Source organism: Myripristis murdjan, chromosome 13 (genome assembly GCF_902150065.1).
Source record: "Myripristis murdjan chromosome 13, fMyrMur1.1, whole genome shotgun sequence".
NCBI lineage: Eukaryota > Metazoa > Chordata > Actinopteri > Holocentriformes > Holocentridae > Myripristis > Myripristis murdjan.
In genome coordinates, this window is record NC_043992.1 from 33,805,489 (window position 1) to 33,829,900 (window position 24,412).

General features: G+C 42.1%; 1 protein-coding gene across 2 annotated transcripts in view; it reads left to right on the plus strand.

Moving 5' to 3' along the window:
* nectin3a (nectin cell adhesion molecule 3a) overlaps positions 1–19,814 on the plus strand; it is a 39,474-nt gene extending 19,660 nt beyond the window's left edge. The window contains exons 2-6 of one of the 2 annotated variants that reach the window (XM_030067787.1): positions 2,681–3,031; positions 10,045–10,344; positions 12,332–12,449; positions 13,230–13,381; positions 15,618–19,814. In XM_030067787.1, the coding sequence (XP_029923647.1) occupies positions 2,681–3,031; positions 10,045–10,344; positions 12,332–12,449; positions 13,230–13,381; positions 15,618–16,276 (1,580 nt within the window). In that variant the 3' untranslated portion in view covers positions 16,277–19,814. The remainder of the gene's footprint in view (positions 1–2,680; positions 3,032–10,044; positions 10,345–12,331; positions 12,450–13,229; positions 13,382–15,617) is intronic. The other variant, XM_030067788.1, reaches the window with a different exon arrangement.
* Positions 19,815–24,412: the final 4,598 nt, after the last annotated feature.

Here is a 24,412-nt window from a genome sequence, read left to right on the forward strand (position 1 = left end):
GACTAGGTACTAAGTGGAAATTTATGTCTCCCAAATATAGCTTACTCCAACTGCAACTGTGTCAAGAAAACCTCAGACATACTCTTTGAATATTTTGAATGCACTTCTCTCCTTACATTTTAATTTTAAAACATTTTCTGTAGTTTTAACGAGGATACCCCACACTTTTTGGTCTCGACCAATGCTGTAATAGCTCACAGACTATAACATCTTTTTTTTTTTTTTTAAATGGTTAAGTATATATGTTGGTATCAACAACTTGTTTGAGTTATGCTCACAGAAAAATAGACCAGGTCTGGAATGATTTTTTTTTTTTTTTCCCCATCTAGGGTTTTAGCCATAGCAGGTAATTACGGATTTATTGCAGGTTAGTTTTAAAATTTATTTTCCAAAATAGCCATTATCTCTGAGCTGGTTGTTTTTGCAAACAGACATGTCTCAGCAATTTTGGCATTATCTTTTCTGCATATAAACTGCCAGAATGCTAGATATCAGTGTAAAGGTTTTATTACTTCACCAACAAAAAAGAAGTAATCACGTTCACCCTATGAAATCAGTTTTATTTTTGTTCCCCAAATCCTTCTTTTTCCCTTTTTGAATTTAGCTGTTATTGTTGTGTTTCTAAGCCTTTCAGAAGTTATTGGCTGGTATGCTCGTCACTTGGACAGGTGTCTCTCTTGCATGTGTTTGAGGCATGTTTACACTGTGTTGAACGTACTGCTGCTTTCATTCAGAGGAAGGCACAAAAGTGCAACAGGAGAAACAGTCAGCATACAAACTTCATCCTTTCACAGTAGTAGGCTATATGGATTGAAGTTTATCACTTATTCTACTTATTCTGATATATTAATTGTTTTTTTTTCCTCATTCCATGATTCTGTCTGTATTTTCAACACCACTGAAATAACTCATGAATGAATTTGGGATGAGGTATCATACAAATGTTTTCAAACGTCTTCAGCTCATCTCTCTTCAACCAGCTCTATGTTGTCATCACTGTTAGTGGAAATAAACAGGAAACACAAAGTGCCCAAGTGGACCAGTCACAGTTTTTGTGGTCTTGCATCACCCAGTTTCATTTTTGGCGTGTTGCACATGAGTGGCAGCCGCTGTGGGCTACACTGGTAAAGGAGACATGTCGAGTGTACTGTAGTTATGGCACCATTTTAATGTTGAACGATAAGTTGGCCTCAAGAACCGCTAAAGGTGAACTTTAAATTTGTGCTGTGATTACTTCGGTCTCCCTCATCGCAGACTTCAGAATCCAGTGGATTGGTTTTGTGCTCATCAACTGAATTACAGCTGAAGTCTATCTACTGTTAAAAGCCATTACATTTCACTTATGTAGCCTACATGTAAACTAAGTTTTCATGTTGTGCTGGTTTCAAACAACTCCATCATGCTCAAATAAACCTGTGGTGGGCTGTAAGTCAGGTTAAGAGGCTAATAAAAGGAGGGCATTAAAAAAAAAACCAACATCAAATGTTGTTTTATCTTGTTCCAGATTTTTTTTCTTTCCTGCTTAAAAGGTGCTCTGACAATTAGCAAGAGGAACAGTCTGAGTGTCCCGTGGTGAATATGTGTTGCTTATTAAGGGGGGAAGTGGATCACAGAGAGCCCAGACAAGGTCTGGGCCTTTTTTTTTTTAATCCCAGAAGAGCATCTGAAGCTAATAACTGTTAATGGTTACTTGTAACCATGGGAAGACTAGTAGTTGTGATGATGTACTTGTCTAAAAAATTCATGGTGCAGTGTGCTACAGCTACTGCTCACAGAAGGCTAATCAACATAAGTCTGACTTTAACCTGTGCTTCACTTCTGTTTTGAAATTGGGGTCACAATTTTTAGAAATAGCAAGAGATAGTAGTAAGAAATGGAGAAATGGGTCTAACCTCCATTGTCCTCTGCTTCCTTGAGTAATGTTTGGACTGATACATTAAGAGGCTCTGGATCGAGCATGCTCTTAACCCTTAGGATTACGTGTGTGTTGTTAAGCAGCACTTAAACAATATGCAGTAGCGGCAAGTGCAGCCACATTATTTTCAGGTTCATGTACATTCTAAGGAAACAAGCTTGTATAAATCATTGGCACTATGTCATGCAGAAAAACAGGCTACTTGAGCTCTTTTCTTTTGTGTCTTTAACAGTTGGGATCCTCAATAAGAAAGGTTAAAAAAAACAGGCAGTGCTCCAGTGGGACTGGCATATTTCACAAGTCTAAATCCAAAAGGACTGTATTTTACATTGCAACTACTCTATGGTTTTTTTGTGAATAAAATGCAATAGACAGATGCATTGTTAAACTTTTTTTTCTGCTACTTTCTTGTTGGATCTGATGTTAGGGAAAAAAAACCCTGTCATATTTTTTTAATCCAGATTTTCTTCCAAAGCTACAACACTGAGCTGAGACCCAAAACTGTTGTCTGTGATGTTACAAAGGGACTTTTTCAGGAACAGTTTAATCTATTTCTAAATTAGAGATCAAACAGTGTTTTGGAGCATGCTGGTGGCATCGTAGTTTAACAAACATAATGTTGTAACCAAGACATTCTGGGTTCTAATCCAGACCATGACCTTTGCTGCATGTCACCCCCTCCTTAAATAAAAAAAAAAAAAAAAAGAAAATCTTAAAAGATGGTGATGTGTGTATCGCATACTAACTTCTTTCTTCTTCCCCCAGCAGGTGTGAGCAGTAACCAGGTTTTTGTTCCTGAGAAAGTGAACGCAGTCCTGGGGAAGAACATCACACTGGGCTGCAGAATAGATGTGGGCGCCAACCTCAGCCTCACACAGAGCTCCTGGGAGCGTCGTCTTCCCTCAGGCACCGTCACCTTAGCAGTGTTCCACCCAGAATTTGGAACCTCCATCTCTCCAGACTATGCCAAGCGTGTCGCCTTCGTGTCCCCCTCAAAACACGACGCCACCATTACTCTTGAAGGAGTCGGCTTTGCAGACATCGGGTCCTATACCTGCAAAGTGGCTACTTTTCCTCTGGGCAACACACAAGCATCGACCATCGTTAATGTATTAGGTAATATATACCTGTGTAACGTGCATCTTCATTGTCTGAGTGCTTCTTCATGCCCACGTTTAAATCTTACTCTCAGCAGGTAACAATTGCACAACATTGTTGGCTGAGATTAAGCAAAGCTCAGGTCACCGTTAAGTGTTTGCCCTGGAGGGATACATTACTCTCTGAGGCAGCCTAGCTTTTAAATTACTACCTGGACAGAGGCCATGCACATTTTAAATCCTTGCAAGAATCCCTAGTGGTGTAGAAACTGCGGCGGATGTGGTCCCACTCACATCACTCATCTCAGTGTCATTCAATTTGAAAAATTACTATTTCAGCCAGAAGGGGACAAAATGCAGCATGTTTAGAAAAATTAATGTAAATGTCCCATATTGGTTCCACATGTTTCACTGAGTCCCTTTGAATAATGATAGGTAATTTCAGATTCCCCGTTAAATATTCATGAAATTAGCCTTAGCAGTAAGAACTATACACTCTCAGATATGGTGCCTTAAAGCTACAGCATGAAACATTTGTTTGTGTGGCCATCCTACCTCACAGTTGGGCAGGTTCACACTGAAATACTTGTCAGTAGTCTTGACTAGCTGTCTACTTTGAAATGGCACCTAGCCTCAGGCTGAGGCAATCTAAAGCCATTGCAGGTGCTGAAGAAATGGACGGCAAAATCTGCAGTAAAAAAGGGAAAAAAGCAAAATAAACACCTGTGTTGACCTGTCTTTTTGAATATTTTTTTCTGGTGACATTTAGCTTTGCTGTACTTTTATTTCCTATTGCCTTCTACTGTTCTTTTGACTTTCTTGAGCTGTGGCCACAAGCCCCACTTTGAGAGCCACCCAGCTCCCTGCTAGCTGTGCTCATATGGCACACCCACAGCAAATAGTACACACCCCAAAACCCTGACCCAGAGCATCTCAGGATGGATTTTGTTGTGCATGGATTCTCTTTTTTTAGCAACTGCTTCACACTCAATTACACACATTAACATCTGGGAGCTGCCCAGTTACACCACAAACTACACTGCTGGCCACTGAGCAGTCTGGCTTTAACTGCCTTGCTCAAGGGCACCTACGGCTTGGATACTGATGCAAGAGTGCATACATTCTCTGCATCTAGATTCTTCCTGCTGGTCTGAGAGGTCAAACCTGCAACCTTCTGGTTACAAGCCTGCTAACCTTTAGGCCACAGCTGCTCCATTGAACATAATGGTGTACAGCCAAGTTCATGCATATACTAGGTTTTAGGCATAGTCGCACAAGGTCATAGACTGTCAAAGTTTGGTAATGTATGTTAATTTGTGGGCAATACATCTATCATGATAAGAGACTAGATATCATCTGGGATTTTGGATATCATAATATCTTATGGCGTGCATTGTCTTTTCCTGGTTTTAAAAGCTTAATTACAGTAAAGTGATGTAATTTTCTGAACTACCTGACTGCTCTAGCTGTTTTAATATTTGCCTTTACCCACTTTGTTATTATGTAGGCATGACTGATTATTATTTATCAAAGCTCTTATTGTGTAAATATTAATCACATCCCCTTATCAAAAAGTTCATTGTGTACCAGTGGTCATCCCCACAATATCAAAATCAAGCTATTTGGTCAAAAATATTGTGATATTTGATTTTGTCCATATCGCCTGGCTGTACATGCAGGCTTTTTTCCTCACTTTTTCACAAATGGATTGTGTAATGCAGTGTATGCACTCACATTTACATGCATATTCTGCATTGTTACATAAAGTGGATACATAAACCACTGTTTGCAGCATGTGAACACTGAAGATTGCCTGTGGTCAATATGTGTTTCAAGCCCTAAATGGCTGGTCGGATTGCACTCGGGTAGTGCTGAGAGTTGGAGATTGCGCTGTAGGAAGTAGTTTCTTGTCTCTCTCCAGACACTGAAGGAGGCTCTGATGACTAATGAGTTGTACATTTAAGCGCTGCTGTGACAGCCACGGTGTCTGGGACCTCACAGAGTTCAATTACACCTTACTCTCCAATCTGAGCAGCTTCACAGCCATGTTTCTTTGGCTTACACACAAACACACACGCACACCCATACACAAATGCATGCTTATGCCTACTTTACTAATTCTCATGTAATCAGGGTGTGATTATTATGGGAATATATAGGTTCTTTGCAATTTACTACACTGTAGTTGGGAATTTGGTCACTCGGTGTACAGTATACATTACAATTATGAAGACCTAACCTCAGCAGTTTTAAGCTCTTTTAACAGTGGCTTGTTCATGTCTACTTTCCTTTGGGTCGACATGGTTTCTCCCATGAGACTGTTTTGATTATAAGGATTTTTTAATAGGGCAGCTGTACAATAATTACTCCATTCCATAACAAAACACAGCTGTTTCAAGATCAGGTGAAATTTCCAAGCCAATATAATAGACACTATGCGTAGTGCATGTAAGTGCTGGTTGTGTTCACTGGTTTTGCAACCTGCTGCGTTTTGACTTCAGTGTTCCCCAAAACTCAAAGATAAAATGTCAGCATTTATACAGTATAGGTATCTGGAACATGAGTAAACGAGCATACAGTTTGATATACAGAATATCAGATATACAGCTTGTTGTTTTTTGTTTTTGTTTTTTAATGTAGCATATTGGCATTTTTAGCTCTGAGCAAGTGCTGTGAAGCATCAATAATGTAGATTTATAAATTGTAAAATAAATGTTGCCTAGAGCTAAAAGTGTTCCCTTTGTTCATCTTGATCTACAAGGCTTATGATTAGTTTCATGGTATAATTGAGGAACAGATTTATTTGCTGCTTGAAATGTAGCCCACAGGTGCAGTTGTTGCTGTCTTTTTGTACATTTTGAAGCTCTGGTCTCTTCTGTCTTGTTTGCAGATATTTGCAGGGATAGCTCTGCCAGTGTGATGTCAGCGTGTCCACTATATTGGCAACAAACGCAGTAGCTATTTCATTAGGCCCACCTCACCATTTACAAAAGGATATTTCTTACAGATAGGAAGTCACTTAGCTGTGAATTTTCGGTCTAATATTTTTTACTCACATTTCCTGCAATATTGATTTGACTCATGGGGCAGAAGAAAGTGGAAGCATTAACTTTGGTGTTGTAGCTTTGCCCTGTAAGTACCAATTCAACAATCAGAATGACAGATAAGGCATGCTGTTGTACTAATCTCATAATTCCCAGACTCCAAATCTTTTTATCCATTCTAGTGTTTCCAGTTTGAATTAAAATATACCACTGAAAAGGCTCAAATGTGTGAATAATAGATCAGAATAAAAATGTGCATCCTAGGCCAACACAGGTGCTTGACAGAATTAAAAAAAAAACAATAATCATCAAAATAATGCCAATGCAGTTATTTATCATATGGCACAAATGTGTGCATTTAGAGCCACTTTTGTCTTTCTGCAGATGTCTCAATCACCAGGCACCTAACCCCTACATACCAGTGGATTATCAAGTTGATTTTGTTACTTGAGAAAATGATTGTATATATTATTTTTAGAATATTTAATTAAAATAAACAGTTCAGTTATTGTGTATTTTTAATGTGTTTATAAATTTGCACACATCTTTATCGGAAATGTTTTAAACTGACACAATATTTCTTCGTATTGAACAAGATGATCACTCTGATTTCTGATCTCTCCGTGTTACACACTTCCACCACCGTCTGGCTTTCTCTCAGATTTCAGCTGGCAGCTCCAGTGCTGATGAGAGTAGTTAGTCTTTAAAAACTAGTTAACAATGTGATCGTAACATCTGGTCTCTGATCACCCACCGAGGTGGTGCATTTTATAGGCGACAGTACCTGTTCACTGCTTGTTGTTGCCTGACACTGGTTAAGTCCCTCCATAGCTTGTTCCAGTCATCACTAAATGGTACACTCTTCACCTATATTACATGGTGCTTGCATGATCAGTGCCACTCTTGCTTATATGGTGAAGCTTTATAACTGGAATCTATGCATGAAAAAGTTACAACACCCTCAGCTAGCAAAGTAGTTTTGTGCAAGAGTTGTGGAATTTATTCAGTCCGAGCAATGCTAATTAAACATTTTTCCAGCTTTTTTGATATACTGAGACAGCTAATCTACCCCAGCACAGGAGTATTAGAGGGGACCTGTTCCTCATGACACTGGTAAATGATGAGGTTATCCTATTTATTTCTGGACTGTAACTGTTACAGTGTCACTTAAATGCTGCACTAGATCAGTGCCTTGGGACTGTAAAGAATCTGAGTTTCAGTGTGTCATGACACTGAACCCAGTTGTATAATTGTCGGGAAGCATTTACTGGTTTTGCCAAAACATTACAATTTCAAGATTGTACCCAGCTGATCAAGACTTACTAAGCTATTTTGTGGTTTTGACTGAATGATTAGAGGAATGCTCATTACCATGGGATGCAGTGAACAGCTGTAGAAGAACTGATGTGTCTTTTGAAAATGTGTTGCTGTGGCAGTCATTCTCATGGCTGAAAGTGTAATAATGTGACATGCCAATTTGGAAACTCATTAACTAGGTAAATATAGCATCATTTCACTTTGCTTCAAGTTGCACTGACCAAATAATGTTTTGCTCTTCTGGGTTACTTGAACCTCATACTGTCTGTCTAACTCAATTGCTCTGTGTGGTGCATTTTAATATTAATAGGAAGGGAAATCCCTGAGCTTCGCTAAACTTTGTGGTTATTCTTTTCAGAGTGCATTGCACTCTTATGCAATAAGATGTGATATAGACTTGCCCTCTGTCTCTCCCACGTGTTAGTCCTCCTGCTTGCTGCTGGGTTCATTCAAAAAGCCCAAGCATTTTAAGGCAAGCCAAGCACTTTTGGAGGAATAGTGCTACGCTAGTCAAGTTTCCTCCAGTAAACAATAGAAGGCAACCAGAGGTGGAAACCATACGGCTGGTGAAAGAATGAGAATGACCTTTTTGTTCTGAACTGCTGACAAGTTGGTGGGAAAAATACTGCACAACAATTGACTTTCATAAAAGGAAATTGAGGAAGCTGTATTGATGTAGATTATATTAATGATCCAAAAGTGCGGCAGATTGTTCCACTAAGCCTCATGCATGTGCTCCATCACCCAACCATGAGCTGCATTCTGTTTTATTTAGAGACAGGTGCCAGCTCTGTGCACCCAAAATACAGTAAATCTAGAGTGAAAATTTTGGCTGTTCTTTATGCAATTATATGGGAAACCTTATATTATCATTCAGAAATGTTTCTTCATACATAGAAAATTCCTACATACATACTGCTTTGAAAGATAAAATTATTGATACGTAGATTGCATCCCAATACTAACAATGTCCAGCCATGCTCTACCACAACTGCAAATTCAGTGAAATCCCATCTTGATAGGGTTTCCCACTCTGTGTTTGACGTCAGTGCTCAGTGTGCATATGTGGAACAGAGTGTAGGTGGGTAGGAAAGGGCCAGTGCAGCCAGTTTGCTGTCTGACAGGAAATCGTTACCCTTTCCACTCATCCAAAGGCCCCCCCACCCCTCCCTGACAGCTCCTCCAAATTAACACAGGCCTCTGATTTGGTTATTCTATAGTTCCAGCCAGTTTGCCTGCTTACATAGAGCACCTACTGTTCATAGTCAGAGGGCTGTAAGGAGGGGCATAGAGAAGTGAGTGAAGAATGTGAGGCGGATGGCTGAGAACAGCAGCCCCACCCCTGCACTGGATACAGGAGACACCAAGTTATTTTTGGAAAATGGGGGTGCCAGAGGTTATTTGGATTTGTTATTGTACCTCCTGCTCGGCTTGTGAGGAGGGGGTTGGCAGATGTCTTGAGGTGACAGCCTTGTCTCGGGGATTAGGCTGATGTGTGCCCCCACGCGCTGCCCCCAACACTGTCACCATTTCAGTAAGTGGAACAGCTGTTAGTGCTCATGTCAAAGGGAGAAGGGAGGGGGGTGCATGCAACAACAAGGGAGAACAAATGCACATAGAAAAGAGGGAAATACCAGAGAAGGCACAGGGAATAAATGATGGAAAAATGGGCCTGGTACCTCTGTGGCCTGTGTTTGCCTTGGTAGTTTTCTATTGTAGCCTTGCCCTCCCTCGGTCTTTTTTTTTTTTTTTTTTTTCCCTTTTCCCTTGTACAACTTTTGTGTTTGGTCCCATGTCCTGTTAGCCGGTATCATTGCTGACAGGTTATGATTACAACAGAGTTTTAAGCCAGTGCAGCAGAAGTGAAACTCTTGCTTTATTGTTTTGTGCAACAGGTAAAGGGCTGTGTTACATCGGCCACTTCCTTCTCGCTGTTTTGCCTCCCTATTGAGAATATCCGTGTTACGTCTAAACCTCCAGTTATTCAGGCTTTTCTCAGGACGGTAGTGTAACATTATCCCAGATCTAAAACACTGAGTTGTCCACAGTAACTTAACTCCTCAGTTCCCAGCACTGCAAATCCAGACACTGCACAGTTTATCACTGATCCTTCTATACTGAATTATTCTCTATAATACTGATGCATATTTTAAGCACTGTTGCCTTTTTAAACCTATTATTTTTATTTGTATTTTTATCTTTTTTTATCATTTTATCATTATGGTCAAGGTAGAAAAGAAATACTGTAATACTACAGTACAAGTTTATAAATAGATGCTTTGCTGGATCCATACAGTTAAAACAATCGATGCTGCTCATCAGTTTTATCCTTTCATAAACATATTGCATCTTTGACGTATGGGGCACAACAATGAAGACAGCTAAGTCCCCACTGAAATACTTCTATACGATCAAATAGCTTGCCTCATCTATTTTTAATAAATATCTGTAAAATGGAAGAAATCAATCTACTCCCTCTGGCAGGAGAGTGTGCTGACGCCACTTCCTTCTGTCCATATTCTTGTCGTTGTTTTATGATGGGGCATTATTTATTCATATTCATATACAAAAAGATCAATATTCATTTTATAATGTGTTCTCTCCGCTCTGTCATTCCCCTCTCACTGCACCCTCCCCCTTTCTCTCTATCTCCTCCCACTCCTTTACATAGTGGAACCCAAAGTGTACGTGTCAGCGGGTCCAGCGGCTCTGCTGGAAGGAGGGGACGAGTCGCTGGTGGCCACCTGCATAGCGGAGCGTGGCCGTCCTGCCGCTCAAGTGTCCTGGGAGACGGCGCTGCACGGACACTCTGAGGTGCAGACGCAGGATGAGCCCAACGGCACCACCACCACCCATGTGCGCTACATATGGCTGCCCGACAGCCACGCCCAGGGACAAACCCTCACATGTGTGGTGCGCCACCCGGCCCTGCAAACCGAGTTCCGCATACCATACACACTCAACGTGCAGTGTGAGTGTTGAGTTGTTGGATTTTTCTGATTCCCGTCTACTCTATTCTTACGCTTCACCCAACACCACATTCAAAACATCTAGTCTATTATAGATTACACACTGTACCTATCTTTTGTGCACATCTGGTTTTGCCATAGTCTTTGGGTTGTCATCCACTTAGCTGTCAAACTTGCTTCTGTTAATGTGGCTCACGTCCATGGATGGGGGATCTACCACTGCTGCAGAGTTAATTTGGGCTCAATTATATTTCACACTGGTGCTTTGGACGGTAGTTCTAGTTGTGCCCCATATCTGTTCCAATTTGGGTCCAATATTGTTTCATTTTGAGGTTTTAGTGCTAAAAGTGTTTCAATCATAAAATAATAATTTCTTATGCATCTGGATTGCCCTTATTTCAATTTTACAAAGGTAAGACTAAATTACAATGTTTATTTTAATTTCACACTTTCTCGCCGTGGTGGTTATTTCCTTGCAATTGTGATGCACCACAGCTAAATGGATACAAAGACAGCACTGCTAGAATAGTAGAGTAATTGCAATTCTGAAACATAATTTTTTTTTTAGAATGTTCACTGTCATTAGAAATCAATACTGATGTCAATAGTGCTTTTTTTTCCTGAAATCAAGATGAATAATCATCATAATCACAATATGTAGAACAATAAGAATTGTAGTTGTAGCCATAATTGTGCAGCCCTAAGAGGTTCACTATATCATATCTGTATTAACTCATGTTGATACTATGATTTATGGATGCTCTGCTCCCTACCTTTCCTCCTTCGCTCATAAAAGGGCCATTTAAGACTCATCTTAATGTTATAATCATTGATGCATGCTCCCTTGGCGAGCTGTGCTGGGGATAGTCTCTGTTTGGACTACATGAGTGCAGGCTAATGAAGGTATTTTATGAAATATTGATCAGGCCTCAGCAGCAGCAGTGGTAGTAGTAGGCTGCTGGGGGCTGCGGATGGAGACACAGAAAAACCAAGGTTAATACAGGAAGAAAGATGCTTTAGAGCTCAATAAATCATGTCAAATGCACAGGCAAGGGATTTTAAGTGCAAAAGAAGCACAATTTCGACGTTGAACTGTTTGAAAAAAGGTCATTGAACGCAATGAGTGAGGCATCTTCCTCAGTGCAATAATGAGTTCATTGGTCATCTGTTCTCCAGAGGAATCAAATGAAAAGCTGAATATGACTCGTTGTTTGCCATGTTTTATTACAGTGGCATCTGTTGGGGTTCATTTAGGCTTCCTCCTGCTTCACTTTGTTTGCATCTTGGTGAACAGTGGAGTTTATTATTAGCTGCAGTGCATCTTGTTTCTGAGTCTGTCATTTTCTAGCTTTTTCCACCAACCCAGGGTCATTTGTTAGTTCTCTTGGCTTGTTTTCACCAGCAGAGTCTGTACTCCTTTTTGTTTTTGTCATCACTATTGAGCTTGTGATGCTTGCTTTGTTCCTTATGGAAAAGCTCATTTGTCATCATGCTACCTGGGGTCACAATGACTGATTATGAAGTCCAGTGTTTTTTGTTTTTTTTTTCCCCTCTTGAAATTAACCTACCTTTCCATTTTATAGGCTATTCATGAGCCAAGCATTATTATTTTCTGTAACTTAAGAGTACGCCTTCCCAGTACAGTAGACCTCACTAGGTTAAGTGATAACACTAATTTTTTGCTTATGTTATTGTTTTGGCGTTTCTGCCTTATTTTATAGTGACAATACAGAGAGACAGGAAAGGCAGGTGGAAGAGTGGGAACAACATGCAGCAAAGGGCCTAGGCTTGATTCGAATCCAGGCTGCTGCAGTAAGGACGCAGCCTTGATTCGTGGTACTCATTCTACCAGGTGACATGCTAGGGCGTGTGTTGTGGGAGGTGAAAGAGTCAAAGAATCATAAGACAAAATGTATAATGCAAATGATTTTTTTTTTTTTTTTTAGTAGCTTGTTCCAATTTTGACCACTGCAACTCTTATTTTCACAGTTGCACCAATTGTATCAATAATGGGAAATGACAAAAACTGGTATGTGGGACAAGAAAACGTGAGGCTCGACTGCGGTGCCAAAGCGAATCCGCCTGCACATCACTTCTCCTGGACCAGGTCAGTATCCCCAAGAAATTCCTTCCTGTCAGCAACCCTGACACCCGTAGGTGTGGAGAGTATCATCCAAACCTATGACTTGCTGTTACATCAGGGTTTTGTTGGCACCACCATATTGATCCCTGAAATGAACCACAGACTGTAGAGCAAGCAACCATGAACAAGCAAATCATTTGACCCTTACTCCACCACCAGTATCGCTGACACCACTTAATGGCTGAAAATAAATTCCCCAGTCTGTTTCATGAAATATACATGATATATTACCTGCTACCTGTTCACAACCTGTCACCACATTCTGTTGAAATCATGAAGGTGTACAAACATGCTGATGTATTTCACTTCAGATCAAACTATACAAAATGATTTTATCGTCAATATAAAACACTTTTCCAGATTACCTTTCAGATAAGATAACGTTAGTTTTATAAAATGTCACATCTCAGTGGACAAACAAACACTGACCCCCTTCATCCCGACACAGTAGTTTGGAGGTACAGCTCAACATGTCGGGCATTTTAATTGGCACTAAGTAAAGTTCCTTACTTAAGAAAAGCAAAAGTAGTTAAATTGGGAGTCAATATGGCATCATCTCCTTAACACTGACATTGCTGCAAGTCATGTATGCAATTCATTCTGCTTACTACTTGTAAATGGAATGGTTACATTTTGCTTAGAATCATATTTTCCAAATTAAATAGCCTCTACACCTCAAGGTCTTGTACATGCGTCTAAACAAACGGGAAACTGAAATCTCTGCAATGTTTCATTTTTGTTCAGGATGGATGCCCCGATGCCTGCGGGGGTTGAGATAGCAAACAGTAGCTTTGTTTTTACTCGACCTTTGGAGCGCAATGACTCTGGACTGTACAGGTGTGAAGTGATGAATGACATTGGTCTGCGCAGTCAAGATGTACAGTTCTGGATCCAAGGTACATACAACCTGTTTCCTGCTGTTCCATTCTGTGTAATTTTATCTATTTATTGATGGTTGCATATATATAATATGTGTGTGTGTGTGTGTGTGTGTGTGTGTATATGTATGTATATAGTTATATAGATATAGTAAATAGCTGTGTGCCTTGATGTTCCTCTTGCCTCTCTGATATAAGGTTACCCTCTCAGTAAGCTAACGCTCAGTTAAACACTTCAAGCAGAGTTAAACCCCCATGTTAGGTGTCCCTGCCCAGATCCACTTTCACACATTCCTGGCAACAGAGAAGCCAAGAGCACAGACACACAGTATCAATACCAAACGATTCCACTGTTGTGGTTTTGGCAACATTAGATTTCTCAGATAGAGAAGAGCGTGTTTTTCCCTGCTGGTTTAGAGCACACTCAGCAGAGTATGCACCAATGTAGCCTTTTTTCTTTGTTTTCTTCAAGGTCGAATTTCATGGTTGGATACAGTGGAATTATGTACACAGATTTGCAGTACATAAACACAAGTATTTGCTTAGACCATCAAAACTTGTTTTTGCTCAACCGTATGTACTCGTTGAGTAGTTGTGGATGAGATGAGAGACCGCATTAATGAAGTGAATCAAGCTCCTCATCTTTTGAAAATGATCAGACAGAGGGTTTCCCCAAATCTTCCAAAGAAATTTCACAGTGGAACAGGTCACTGGGCGTCCATGACTTAAATTGTGGTCAGACAATACACAGGTTACTGGGAACCTCCTGTCTGTTTCCTCTCTTTCCACAGCGTGCTACATGACTTCATTATTCTAAAGTTAGGCGTGGATCCTGAGAACTCTGCATCTCTTTTATTTTCATTTTCCTCTCTTCCTTTTTAATCCTTTTCCAAACAAAACGGCTGCTGCTTTTAGACACGCACTCCCCCAGCACACAGTCCCTTTCGTTTCTCACTGTTGAGAGCAAAGAGCTGGAGGAGCCCCAAAAAGGCTGTCAGGCTCCATCTGTTTATAGGCCTAGTTTGGAGTCCTCCTCCAAACTAAGGCATAGCTGACATCCTGTCCAGGAAGGACTTGCACTGAGCAATTATCTGGCCTCTCTTGTCCAATATGACGACTTGGGCATGCTGCCTCTCGCTCTCCTCCCCCTGTGGAGATGGCCAGGTTGTGCTTACAGCCTGCACAGCTACGCTCCCTCCTCCTTCATTGTGTAGCTGTTCCCAGTTGCCTCTGCAGCTCGGTGGCTTTGGCTGCTGTTTTCTCAGATGATCAGCTACATGACTGCAGATGCTCATCCCCTGCACCGCTGAGGTTGTACTCCCTCCAATTTGGGACGTGTTTTGAGGCTGGGTTATAGGGAGTTGAGACATACTGAGGTGACTTGAGCAGGTGACTGTCAGTTTATCAGTTCACTGACCTTGATCTGTCTCCATCTGTCTCCTTTTCCTTTCTACTTTACCGCTGACCCTCCAAGCATACCCATGGTGCATAATTGCAGACAATTTGATGCTTCCTCTGTAAGACAAATTATGGAAAGTCATTATAGCTACACAGGGGTTCTGGTGCGCTTGATAACTCGTACCTTAAAATCCCCTGTCTATGCAAACCTCTAAGTGCAAGTCATACTGCTTTGTAGTCCGGCCTTTGATGTGCCTGTCCAGAGACAGACTGGCGGTGTCAGGCTGCTTTTTGTCCTGGAGACTGGAGGTCAATATGGAGACACTCATCCTGACCTTGAGTTCTGCAGAAGCCTTTTCTCTGGCTCTGGATGCCATCACAACTGCTGGCCATCAGAGGACAAATCAAATGCAGGAGCCTCACATCGATCACAGTGTTTCATCTTCTCACATGACTTCCCCACAGCTGGGTGTAAAAGAAAGGGGGAGAACTAATCACACTTACTCAGACGTTCAGGAGTGCATGCTCTGCCTCTCTCTCTCTCTCTTCTTCCCCCTCTCTCCCTTACATACAATGACATATAGCACTTAACCTTTCTCTGCCCCTCTCATACCCCCTTTTCGCTCTACAGCACAGCTTTCAACAGGCTCTTCAGTCTCAGGCCAGGCATGTTTCTGCCTCAGGAGTACACTATGTTAGAAATTCAAGATCCGTTTACATTTCTTTGTGGATAGGCATGGAACAAAAATTGCAGCATTTCTCCTCAGAATATTTGACTGTTTATTTTTATGACTCCTACTCCCATCTGCCATTCTCCCTGTTTGCTCAATCTCTTTATCACATGTTCACTTCACAGACCCTCCCCCCACTACAGCTGCCCCCACCACCACTGCAGCCCTCTTCCAGGACACCACTGGCACCAGCACTGTCGTGGACCAGCGCACAGCCCTGTTCACCTCCCCAACCCTGGCCTCCTTGCCTGAGAGCAGCCTGGGCACCATAGTTGGCGGCGCAGTCGGCGGAGTTCTCTTCCTGCTCCTGTTGCTGATTCTGGGCGGGGCCTGTTTCATGCGCCAGCGCAGAACCTTCAGGGGAGACTACTACACCAAGCAGTACCTGGGACCCTCCGACATGCAAAAGGAGTCTCAGCTGGATGTCCTGCAGCCGCATGAGCTACAGGAGGTGTATGGGGACAAGGGCAGCAAAGGCAGCCAGGAGCTGAAACCCAAACCAGGAGGAGACATCATTTACCCGGACTACACCTCTGAACGCAAAGACAGGGAAGACTGGGTAGACCAGGGCGACATCCACAGGGGTCTCAAGGAGGGCAACTACTACCCTGAGCACTACAACAACACCCATAACATGCACCCTTGCGGGCCTCCTGTGCACAGTCCCATAGTGAACAACGGCTCCCCCTATCTCCCGGAAGACTGCTATGACAATGGTACAGACAGCGACTATGTGTCTCACATGGATGGATCTGTGATTTCACGCAGGGAGTGGTATGTTTGAGGAAGGCAGCGGGAAAAAGGACCTTGCAGTAATTGACTGAGAATAATTTAACAACTTTCAGATACGAATATCATCAAAAGTTATATCAGTTCGGTGAAAGGATGAATAAAAATCTCCTGCTCAGTTTTACAATGAGCTTTCAAAGGTTATTGCTCTGCCTTGATTGTAACCACTTACCTTAAGGACTTGTGTGTGGATTGTTTCAATTTTGTAGCATTTCAAGGAGCTACAAGTAAGCCGGGATAGCCTCATTGATATTATCTTTAACCTTAAGAGGCTTTGGCATACCATTCAGTTTTAAGAGATGTGAAAGAGTTTTTGTTTTCTGCTTGTGTACGTATGCACCTGTCGTAGGACAGACTTTCAGGCCCTTATTAGAGAAGTCTTTATATTCCTGACTGAGCGCTGCGCCCATATGTTGCATTGCCATGAAACCCTAAAATTCTGTGGCATTTTGAAAATGGACACTTGATCGCTTACCTGTGTGCAAATGACCTTTTCATAAAGGTCAAATTTTCATCACGGCTGCGAAGAGCATTCAAAATACAAATATATTGCATGGATTTTGTAAAACAAAATGTATCATTAAGTGAAAGGGAAAGTTATTCAATCAAACATGAATAAAAGGGAGAATTACACAGGAATTGTACTTAGGGAAAAGCAGGCTGACTGGCGCGAGTACATTTACAGGAAAGCACTGCCCTTTGGTGAAGAAATTGAAGTAATTATTTTGCTGGCTCATAATTCATCCTTTTGATTTAAATATTCATGCCAGCTTTTGTAAACAGTATCATCTTTCAGTAAAAGTCTGTCTAATCACCAGACGGTGAAGAGAGCTACATAACAAAGAGAGAAGTCACTCCCTGTGGAAGTATTTTTCTTTCATCTTTTGATCTTTAACATTCATAAAGCTATAGATGGGTATATAAACTGGATACAAAAGGGTTGTCTCAAGGTCTAGTATAATTGGAAGTGCGAGGTAGCTGGCCAATCCTGATCAGAACAAGCAGCGGGCTGATTTGCTCATTTTGAAATGTCTCAATGCAGCTGCAGTCTTTGACTGAAAGGCGTTAACACCCTTGTTATAGTTGCATTTGCCAAAAAACATCACAGCAAGTCAACCAGGCCTTGTGCTTCTACAGCGAGCTATGATAACACACAGAGCAGCACTGATGCCCTTTCCATCCTCTGCTTCTGTGTTATCTGATGGTTATCTGTTTCAACTTTGTCTCCAGAATTAACACAGATTATGTTGTATTAAATACAGGATTAACATAGTATTTTATGCTGGTATAGCATTTCTGTAAAATTTTACCAGATGCGACTGTCAACGCTGTCATCATCTGACATTTTGTGGCCCCCATGAAGTGATTTTCACGCACCACCAACGTCTTCACTGCTCCCCTGCCTCAGTCTTTATTAATTATTGTAAGCAGGGAGAAATGCTGGTTGAAAAAGTGTTCCCACAACACAGAGAGGGAGCGATTGTGGTCTTTCAGCTCTAGTTGGCATAAGTGTTATAAGTATCATTATGTGACTACCTCACAACACAGCTGGAAACAAAGCTGGCAGTTGACATCACTACTGATTACAGGGCCAGCTAAAACTGGGGCTTGGCTCCTCAGCAGCTCCTGTGAGGATACACAGCGATCATGGAAAACTAGAAATGTTATACCCGACTGAAAGATTGCTTTAAGAACCATTTAGTTCTGTCTGTTTTAATAGCTCCTCTAGGGAATTTTTTTTTTGTTTCTAATGCTAACAACAAGCGCTATGACATTAAATTGAAACAAAAGAGTTGACATCACCAGTGATCTCATCTCTCATTGCTTGATTTGACCTCACGCTTCCTGCTCAGCCTGTAGCTACTTTTTTTTTTTTTTTTTTTTTTCCTTGAGGAATGATACAAGGATCAAAGTGGCCTCTGCAAAGCCTCACCATGAAAGGGAAAATGTCCTTTCTGGAAAGATCCCCCCGTTTAGTCTGTCAGGGTGTTTGCTGCTAGAGGAGAGAACCATGTATGTCTCTCATAGGGAAATCTGGATTGGGGAGGTGGGGTTGCTTATAGTTTGAGGTTTCTTTCTTTGTTATTAGGGTTTTACAGATTGCCGGCACACTTTTTCATTTGAGCTGCATTTCTTTTTTTCTTTCTCCGCCATCATTTGCCTCCACAGCCCTGTGAGCGCTTTAACTGAGGGTGTCGATGTCTGAGCATAAACGACTTTAATCTCATTTTCTCACACACACATACACACACACACACACACAGATACATGCATGCCACTCATTCACTACATAGGCCACTCCAGCCCACATGCAAAGACTAGCCGTCACCTCGAAGCTCTTGCTCATTTTAATGAACTTTGAACTTTCCCTCCCCTTCCTGGTGCACTTGAAGTGTTCCTTGTCAGTATAACTTCAGTGTCTGCATACACAGGGTGTTTTTTTGTGTGTGTGTGTGTGTGTGTAATGGTTGATTCATAACCGTCAGCCTGTCTCTTATACTGTAAGTGGACAAACCCACTCTTTGTAAACTGCTTTCTGCGAGACTGCTGTAAAATGCATCCAAGGCCAGGGAAAATTTAGCTTTTCATCGGGTTTTGCTTAAATTCTTGATTGTTTGTTTGTTCAATATTTTCTGTTTTACACTTAAACTGAAGTTGTGAATGTTTTAGTTTTTCCTCTGTCCTTTTTGGATTTCTTACTTTCTTTTTCTTTTTTTTTTTTTTTACTGTTATGACCAATTTTTGGTCAATCATCTTCTCATTACACACAGATTAAGTTATTCTCTGCCTACTGCCTTCATTATTTCAGATCACTGACATCGTAGTGGTATACATGTACATAATGTTAATAGGTTAATGTGTGATTAGCCAGTTGTCAGCAAATATTTGACCGACATGTTCATACACAGTATGTTCTGAAGCCCTCTGCTGAATAGTTGGTGCCTTAGACGGGCTGAGCAATGCACAGAAACTTTCTAAAATAATTATTTTATGGATTTGTGTAAAGGCTGTTACTGTCAGAGAGGAGGACTGACTGGTCCTTGATTATGTCTTCCACCTTGGTATTTAAGTTTTGTCGTTATCGAATAGTCTATGTTAAAGTTGACTAAAGGTTGATTGTTATGCCTTATACAGATTCAGAGGACACATGTAACAGCTCCGTTACAGAGTACCAGAAAATTGTAATTAGTTAAGTTTCACTGGGAATTTTAGGCAGGCCAGAGTCATTGAAAATATTATTGTCCTGTAAATATGCTGGCTGTTTTTTTATTATTGAAAAAAAAAATCTTATTTTTTTCTATGAGGTCTGTAATTTTCAGAGTATTAGTTTATCTTACAAGCATTGAGGAGCTCCTGCCTCATGGTACACGGTGAGTGCTCTTCCTTTCGCTGCATTTTATATTAGTTCTGAAGAGTTTGTGACTAATTATTTTGTATATTGTTGTTAAAATGATTGATCTCTCACAGGAATCAAAAATGAAAGAGCCGTAGATTGTATTTTGTTCCTTTTGTCTGCAATAAAAGTTCCACCATTATTGCACTCGAATGTCTCCAGGAGTTCTGCTTTCATGAATAACGGACTTATAGTTTATCAGGTTGTCCATTAACCCTCTATGGGATCATTCTTCCCTTCTGTATCTCTGATTTTTCCCTTAAATTATTCCTTAAGTAGCTTCAAAGTTTGACAAAAACATTTCTTTTCCATAATGTAGGACAATGTCACATTCTGTTCTTGCGGGTTACCAGACTTTATTGAAGCTACTTCTCTTCTACTGAGGAAAATATTCAAAGCCAAGACACCGCTGTTTTATGGCTGCACCATGACATCAGATAGAAAATATCTAGATGTCTTGTGCATAATGTTATAGACATTTCCCCGTAATTCAGCAGGACATATTTGGTATCTTTGGGAAAAAAAAACCAAAAAAAACTGGAATCTCCACTAACATTTAAAGCGAACTTCTCTGGATTTGAGTAAAGCTCTATCGCGCAGCATGAAGCATTTGTAATGACGAACCCGCATGGGACTGGCGAGGTTGAAGGGGTTAAATTAGAGTAAGCGAGAGACAGACAGGCACGGAGACACTTTGCTCCTTCACATGTTTAGACGGGGCAGAGACGCTCCTCTCGTTCAGGATGGTGCCCATCTGTCTCTGTCAGCCTCACCGGCTCCCACTGTCCACACCTGTGGTTGTGACTAACTGACCCGTCCCGTGCAGCTCTCTGGCCCGTCCAACTCAGCACCCTCTTCATCACCGGCTCGCAGAATGGGGAGTGAGGCCGCCGGCTCTGTCACACCTGCGTTTGCTCGAGGGTTACTGACCACCCACAACCTGTGCTGTGGTCCACTCCCAGCCCTTTGGTCCTTTTAGAGCAGCAGCGATATGCATAATGTTGTGAAGCTGTCATATCGAAATTATCCCCGAAAGCACTCAAAAAGGAGAGGAATTCCTAATCCGGGCCCTCCCACTCTTAAGTGCCTCTGTTTAATCCCACGTGTTAACCTGGCTTCGGAAGTGGCATGAACAGAATCAATATGTGTTGTTTTAGTGAGGTGACAATCGCTCCCCTCTGGCCCAGATTAGGAGAAAGAAGAGAAACCAGATACTTAATCCTCTGTGGCATTTCACGCCGAAATCTCCCTTCTCCGACTTGGGCTTTCATCACTCCAGCGGCCACAGTGCCCTGGCCCAAAACCACTCACTCTATTATCACGGTGTTGTCTGGCTGGACGAGGCCTGGCCTAATCCATCACTGCTACCATCTGCATGTTTGTGCAGGCCGTGTGAGTAAATAACTCCGTGTTGGTGGGCTTGGGTTACCTCTCCTTTTTCCTGCCTAGGTTTTCTGCAGCTGTCTGTGAGGAGGCTTTTTTTCACACTTAATGAATCAGTCAGCAAACGTGTTTTAGTTTTGTTACCTTGTAAAACAGCAGCAGGGCCCTTTCAACATTCTTTAAAGACCCCACCCAAAGTTAAGGTCTAGGTAGGTTTTCACATCAAACTGGAACCTTGAGAAACTACATTTTCAGAGATGGGCTGTTTGCTTAGGCGGGCAGTAGGAGAATATTGCCCTGCGTTCGACGATGGATCTCCTGATTTTGTTTTGTTTAGATCGATTAATTCAGAAAGGGAGAGAAAGCCACTCCTGCTTTGTGCTTGTGCCCCCAACCCCCCCACCCAAAAAACACTGATTGTTAGCTAATGAACACGACCGGAGCACCAGGGAGCTTACATCAAAGGCCACAGCTGACATAGCTGAACAGTCAAATTGTTTGAGCTCATGGGTTTGGAAATAATGAAATGCTGCAGAGGGTGGGAGAGTGCGGAGCAGTTACAACAAAAATGTCACATGGCCCGTGGCCTTGCTTTCCCTCTCTCCGTGGTGTGGAGTGTGTGACGCTGCAGGGCGGTGAGCACCTGTGGCACGGATGGTCGGGCGGAAAACATTGTCTCGGTCAGCGTTCTGCGGTCGCTGTAGTCGCTTTTTAGGAGAGTTTTTTTTTTTTTTTTTTTTTCAGATAACCACATAGGCCGGCGCTGCACCCCTGACTGTGGGAGAGAGACAAAGTGACTCGGGGAAAGGGGGGCAGCGAGGTTCCTCTTACATCAGCAGAGGAGTGCTGTCTCCACGGTGATTTGGCTCAATGCACTCCATAAAGCAGGCCAAGTCATGGAGAGGGTATAGACTCGGGCCACGCTTTGTTTTCCACCGTTTCTCTCTGTAAACCTGCCGTCCGCTCTTATTTCAAGTGCTGGCAGGAATTATGCCGCATAAGCCTTTAAATGGCCTGTGACCTCTTCTCCCGCTGTATCACAGAACCTTTACTAAATCACAAACGTGACTGCCATATGCAAACAGTAGCCTTAATTATTAGTTTTTTTTGTCATGGTGCTTTCCATTTTAGGGATTAAGGATTGAAACTGTCAGGAGATCCTTCCCCTGCTTCTCCACCACAGGACTTAATGCAGAATGCAGATAAAAAGCAGCCCACAAGCATTATAAAGAGGGATATGCTCCTTATCAGGATCCCCCATACATTTAGAGAAAATCCTACACAAACTATATATACACGCAGTAAATTTCAATTGTTTGCAGCGTACGTGGGTGTACTTCCGAAAAAAGATGAAAGGTCTGGCGCCATGACAAAAGCCCCTTTGTGCCGTGTAGCTCCTCCGAGACCGAGAGCAAAGACAATGAAGGTTTTCATCGATGAGCCACATTGTTACTCTAGATTGCATTGAGGGCCATTCACAGATTGTGTGTGTGTGTGTGTGTGTGTGTGTGTGTGCGTGTGCGTGTGTGTGCGTGCGTGCTGTTCCCAGCCTGCTCTGCCGGGATGAAAAGCTCGCTGCGTTCAGGCACTGGGAGCCTGTGTTTCTCTTTGCTGACTCAGAAAGTTTCCAGAGACAGTTTAGAGGAAAGCACTGAGAGCAGCATCTCTTATTGCACAATATGAAATTATACCATGATGATGGAGTGGTTTCCTCTGGGGTCTAATAAATAAGGTATAAACATACAGATTGGGTGGTATGGGACGGTAAGAAAATATCCATAGGATCCTTCCTCCCCTTGGCGGACCGACCGTGGGCAAAATGAACCCATGGACCTTCTCCCACATCTCCCATCCAGTTTTAACGTTAAAAAAACATGCATGTTAGAGTGCAAAAGGGGCCAAAGTTACACGGTTTTACATATGAACCTCAAAATTTGTCTTATGGATCAGGCCCTAATTGGGCTCACGGCAGCCCGGGGGCTCTGATCAGAATGGGTGGGCAGCCATCTTACTGGGACACGACAGTGAGAGCCCCACATCCCTTTGCATTGTTCTGCAGTGCTGGAGCAGATATAATCTTCAGTGAATTTTAATCCCTGCAAAACAATGCAACGTTCCCAGGGAAATGTCCGTGGAGTATATAAAAGGAAACAGCAGCGCCGTTTTGAAAGTGAACTGGCTAAAATGCAGCCGCAGTTTGACTGGATTTACGGCGTCTTAGTGCCTGCATGCCAAAAAAACAAAACAAAAACAAACAAACAAAAAAAAAACTGCTTGTCATGGGAATACCTCATAACTTCGATTCTGGTGATTTTCATTTTTTCAGCTGAAGGATTATGGGGTCTTCTACGGGCTGAGGAACTTTTCTGACCTCTTGATCTCATAAAACCCTTTCAAAAACCTTGTTGGATTCCCTCAGAAATGCACTACCGTCAAGGCAAAAACAAAACTGCTTTTCCTAGTTCCTGAAAATTTGCCTTGACACACAACAGCGACGTTACGCAAATGTTTTTCTTGCATAACAAAGCAGGAAAAAAAAAAAAAGGTTTAAGTGTCAGCTGGAGCCAAAGTAATTCTGACAACTGTCTCATTATCTCCAGCGTCCTCTTCTGTCTGTCTGCATGTCTTCTGTCCTTTAAGGCCTCGCCTGTTATTTTTAGTGTCAACGCTGTGTTTCCTTCACCTGCCCGTGTCTGTCAGTCACGGACGTCCAAGGAGCAGCCGGGCACCGCTCCCTGTGTCTGACGCCCTGCTTGCTGCTTCCCAGGAACAAGTGTTCAGCTGGACATGTGCACAGATCCAGTCTGACAGCAGGCCCTGCCTTCGACTCCGCTACCACCAACTGTGCATGTGTGCACGTGACGGCGCACATCATATGACTCCTGGCTCAGTGTGTTGTCAGGGCTCACCAGCCAGGAGACCACCACCGGAGGCTGTTGTTGTCGGTTCTTAATCCTTGGAGCAGATGAGCGCTCATAAAACTTCATGTTCTACCTTGCATTAAGCCTCCGCCGGCTCAGCCTATTGTTAATCAGTCAGCGAGTTTAGTTAATATGGATGTAATAGACATGCAGAGGAAAGCAGACATAAAGGCCAGGAGCGTGTATAATTTATTTAGCAGTAATTTGTGTTTGCTACATTTATCTTCAGCCTTTTATGGGTCTTTTTATCTAGCAGGGAGAGCTCTACTGAGTTGGACAGATGAGTCTGTCACAGTCAGCTGTTTCTGCCAGATGATACATCACCATGACTTGGGTTTACAGCCAGGACATGTGCTTTTCTGTTACCACAACTTCAGCACCGCCTTACCATATCTGATTTACAGTTATAATTCACTGTAAGAACAAGACAGAA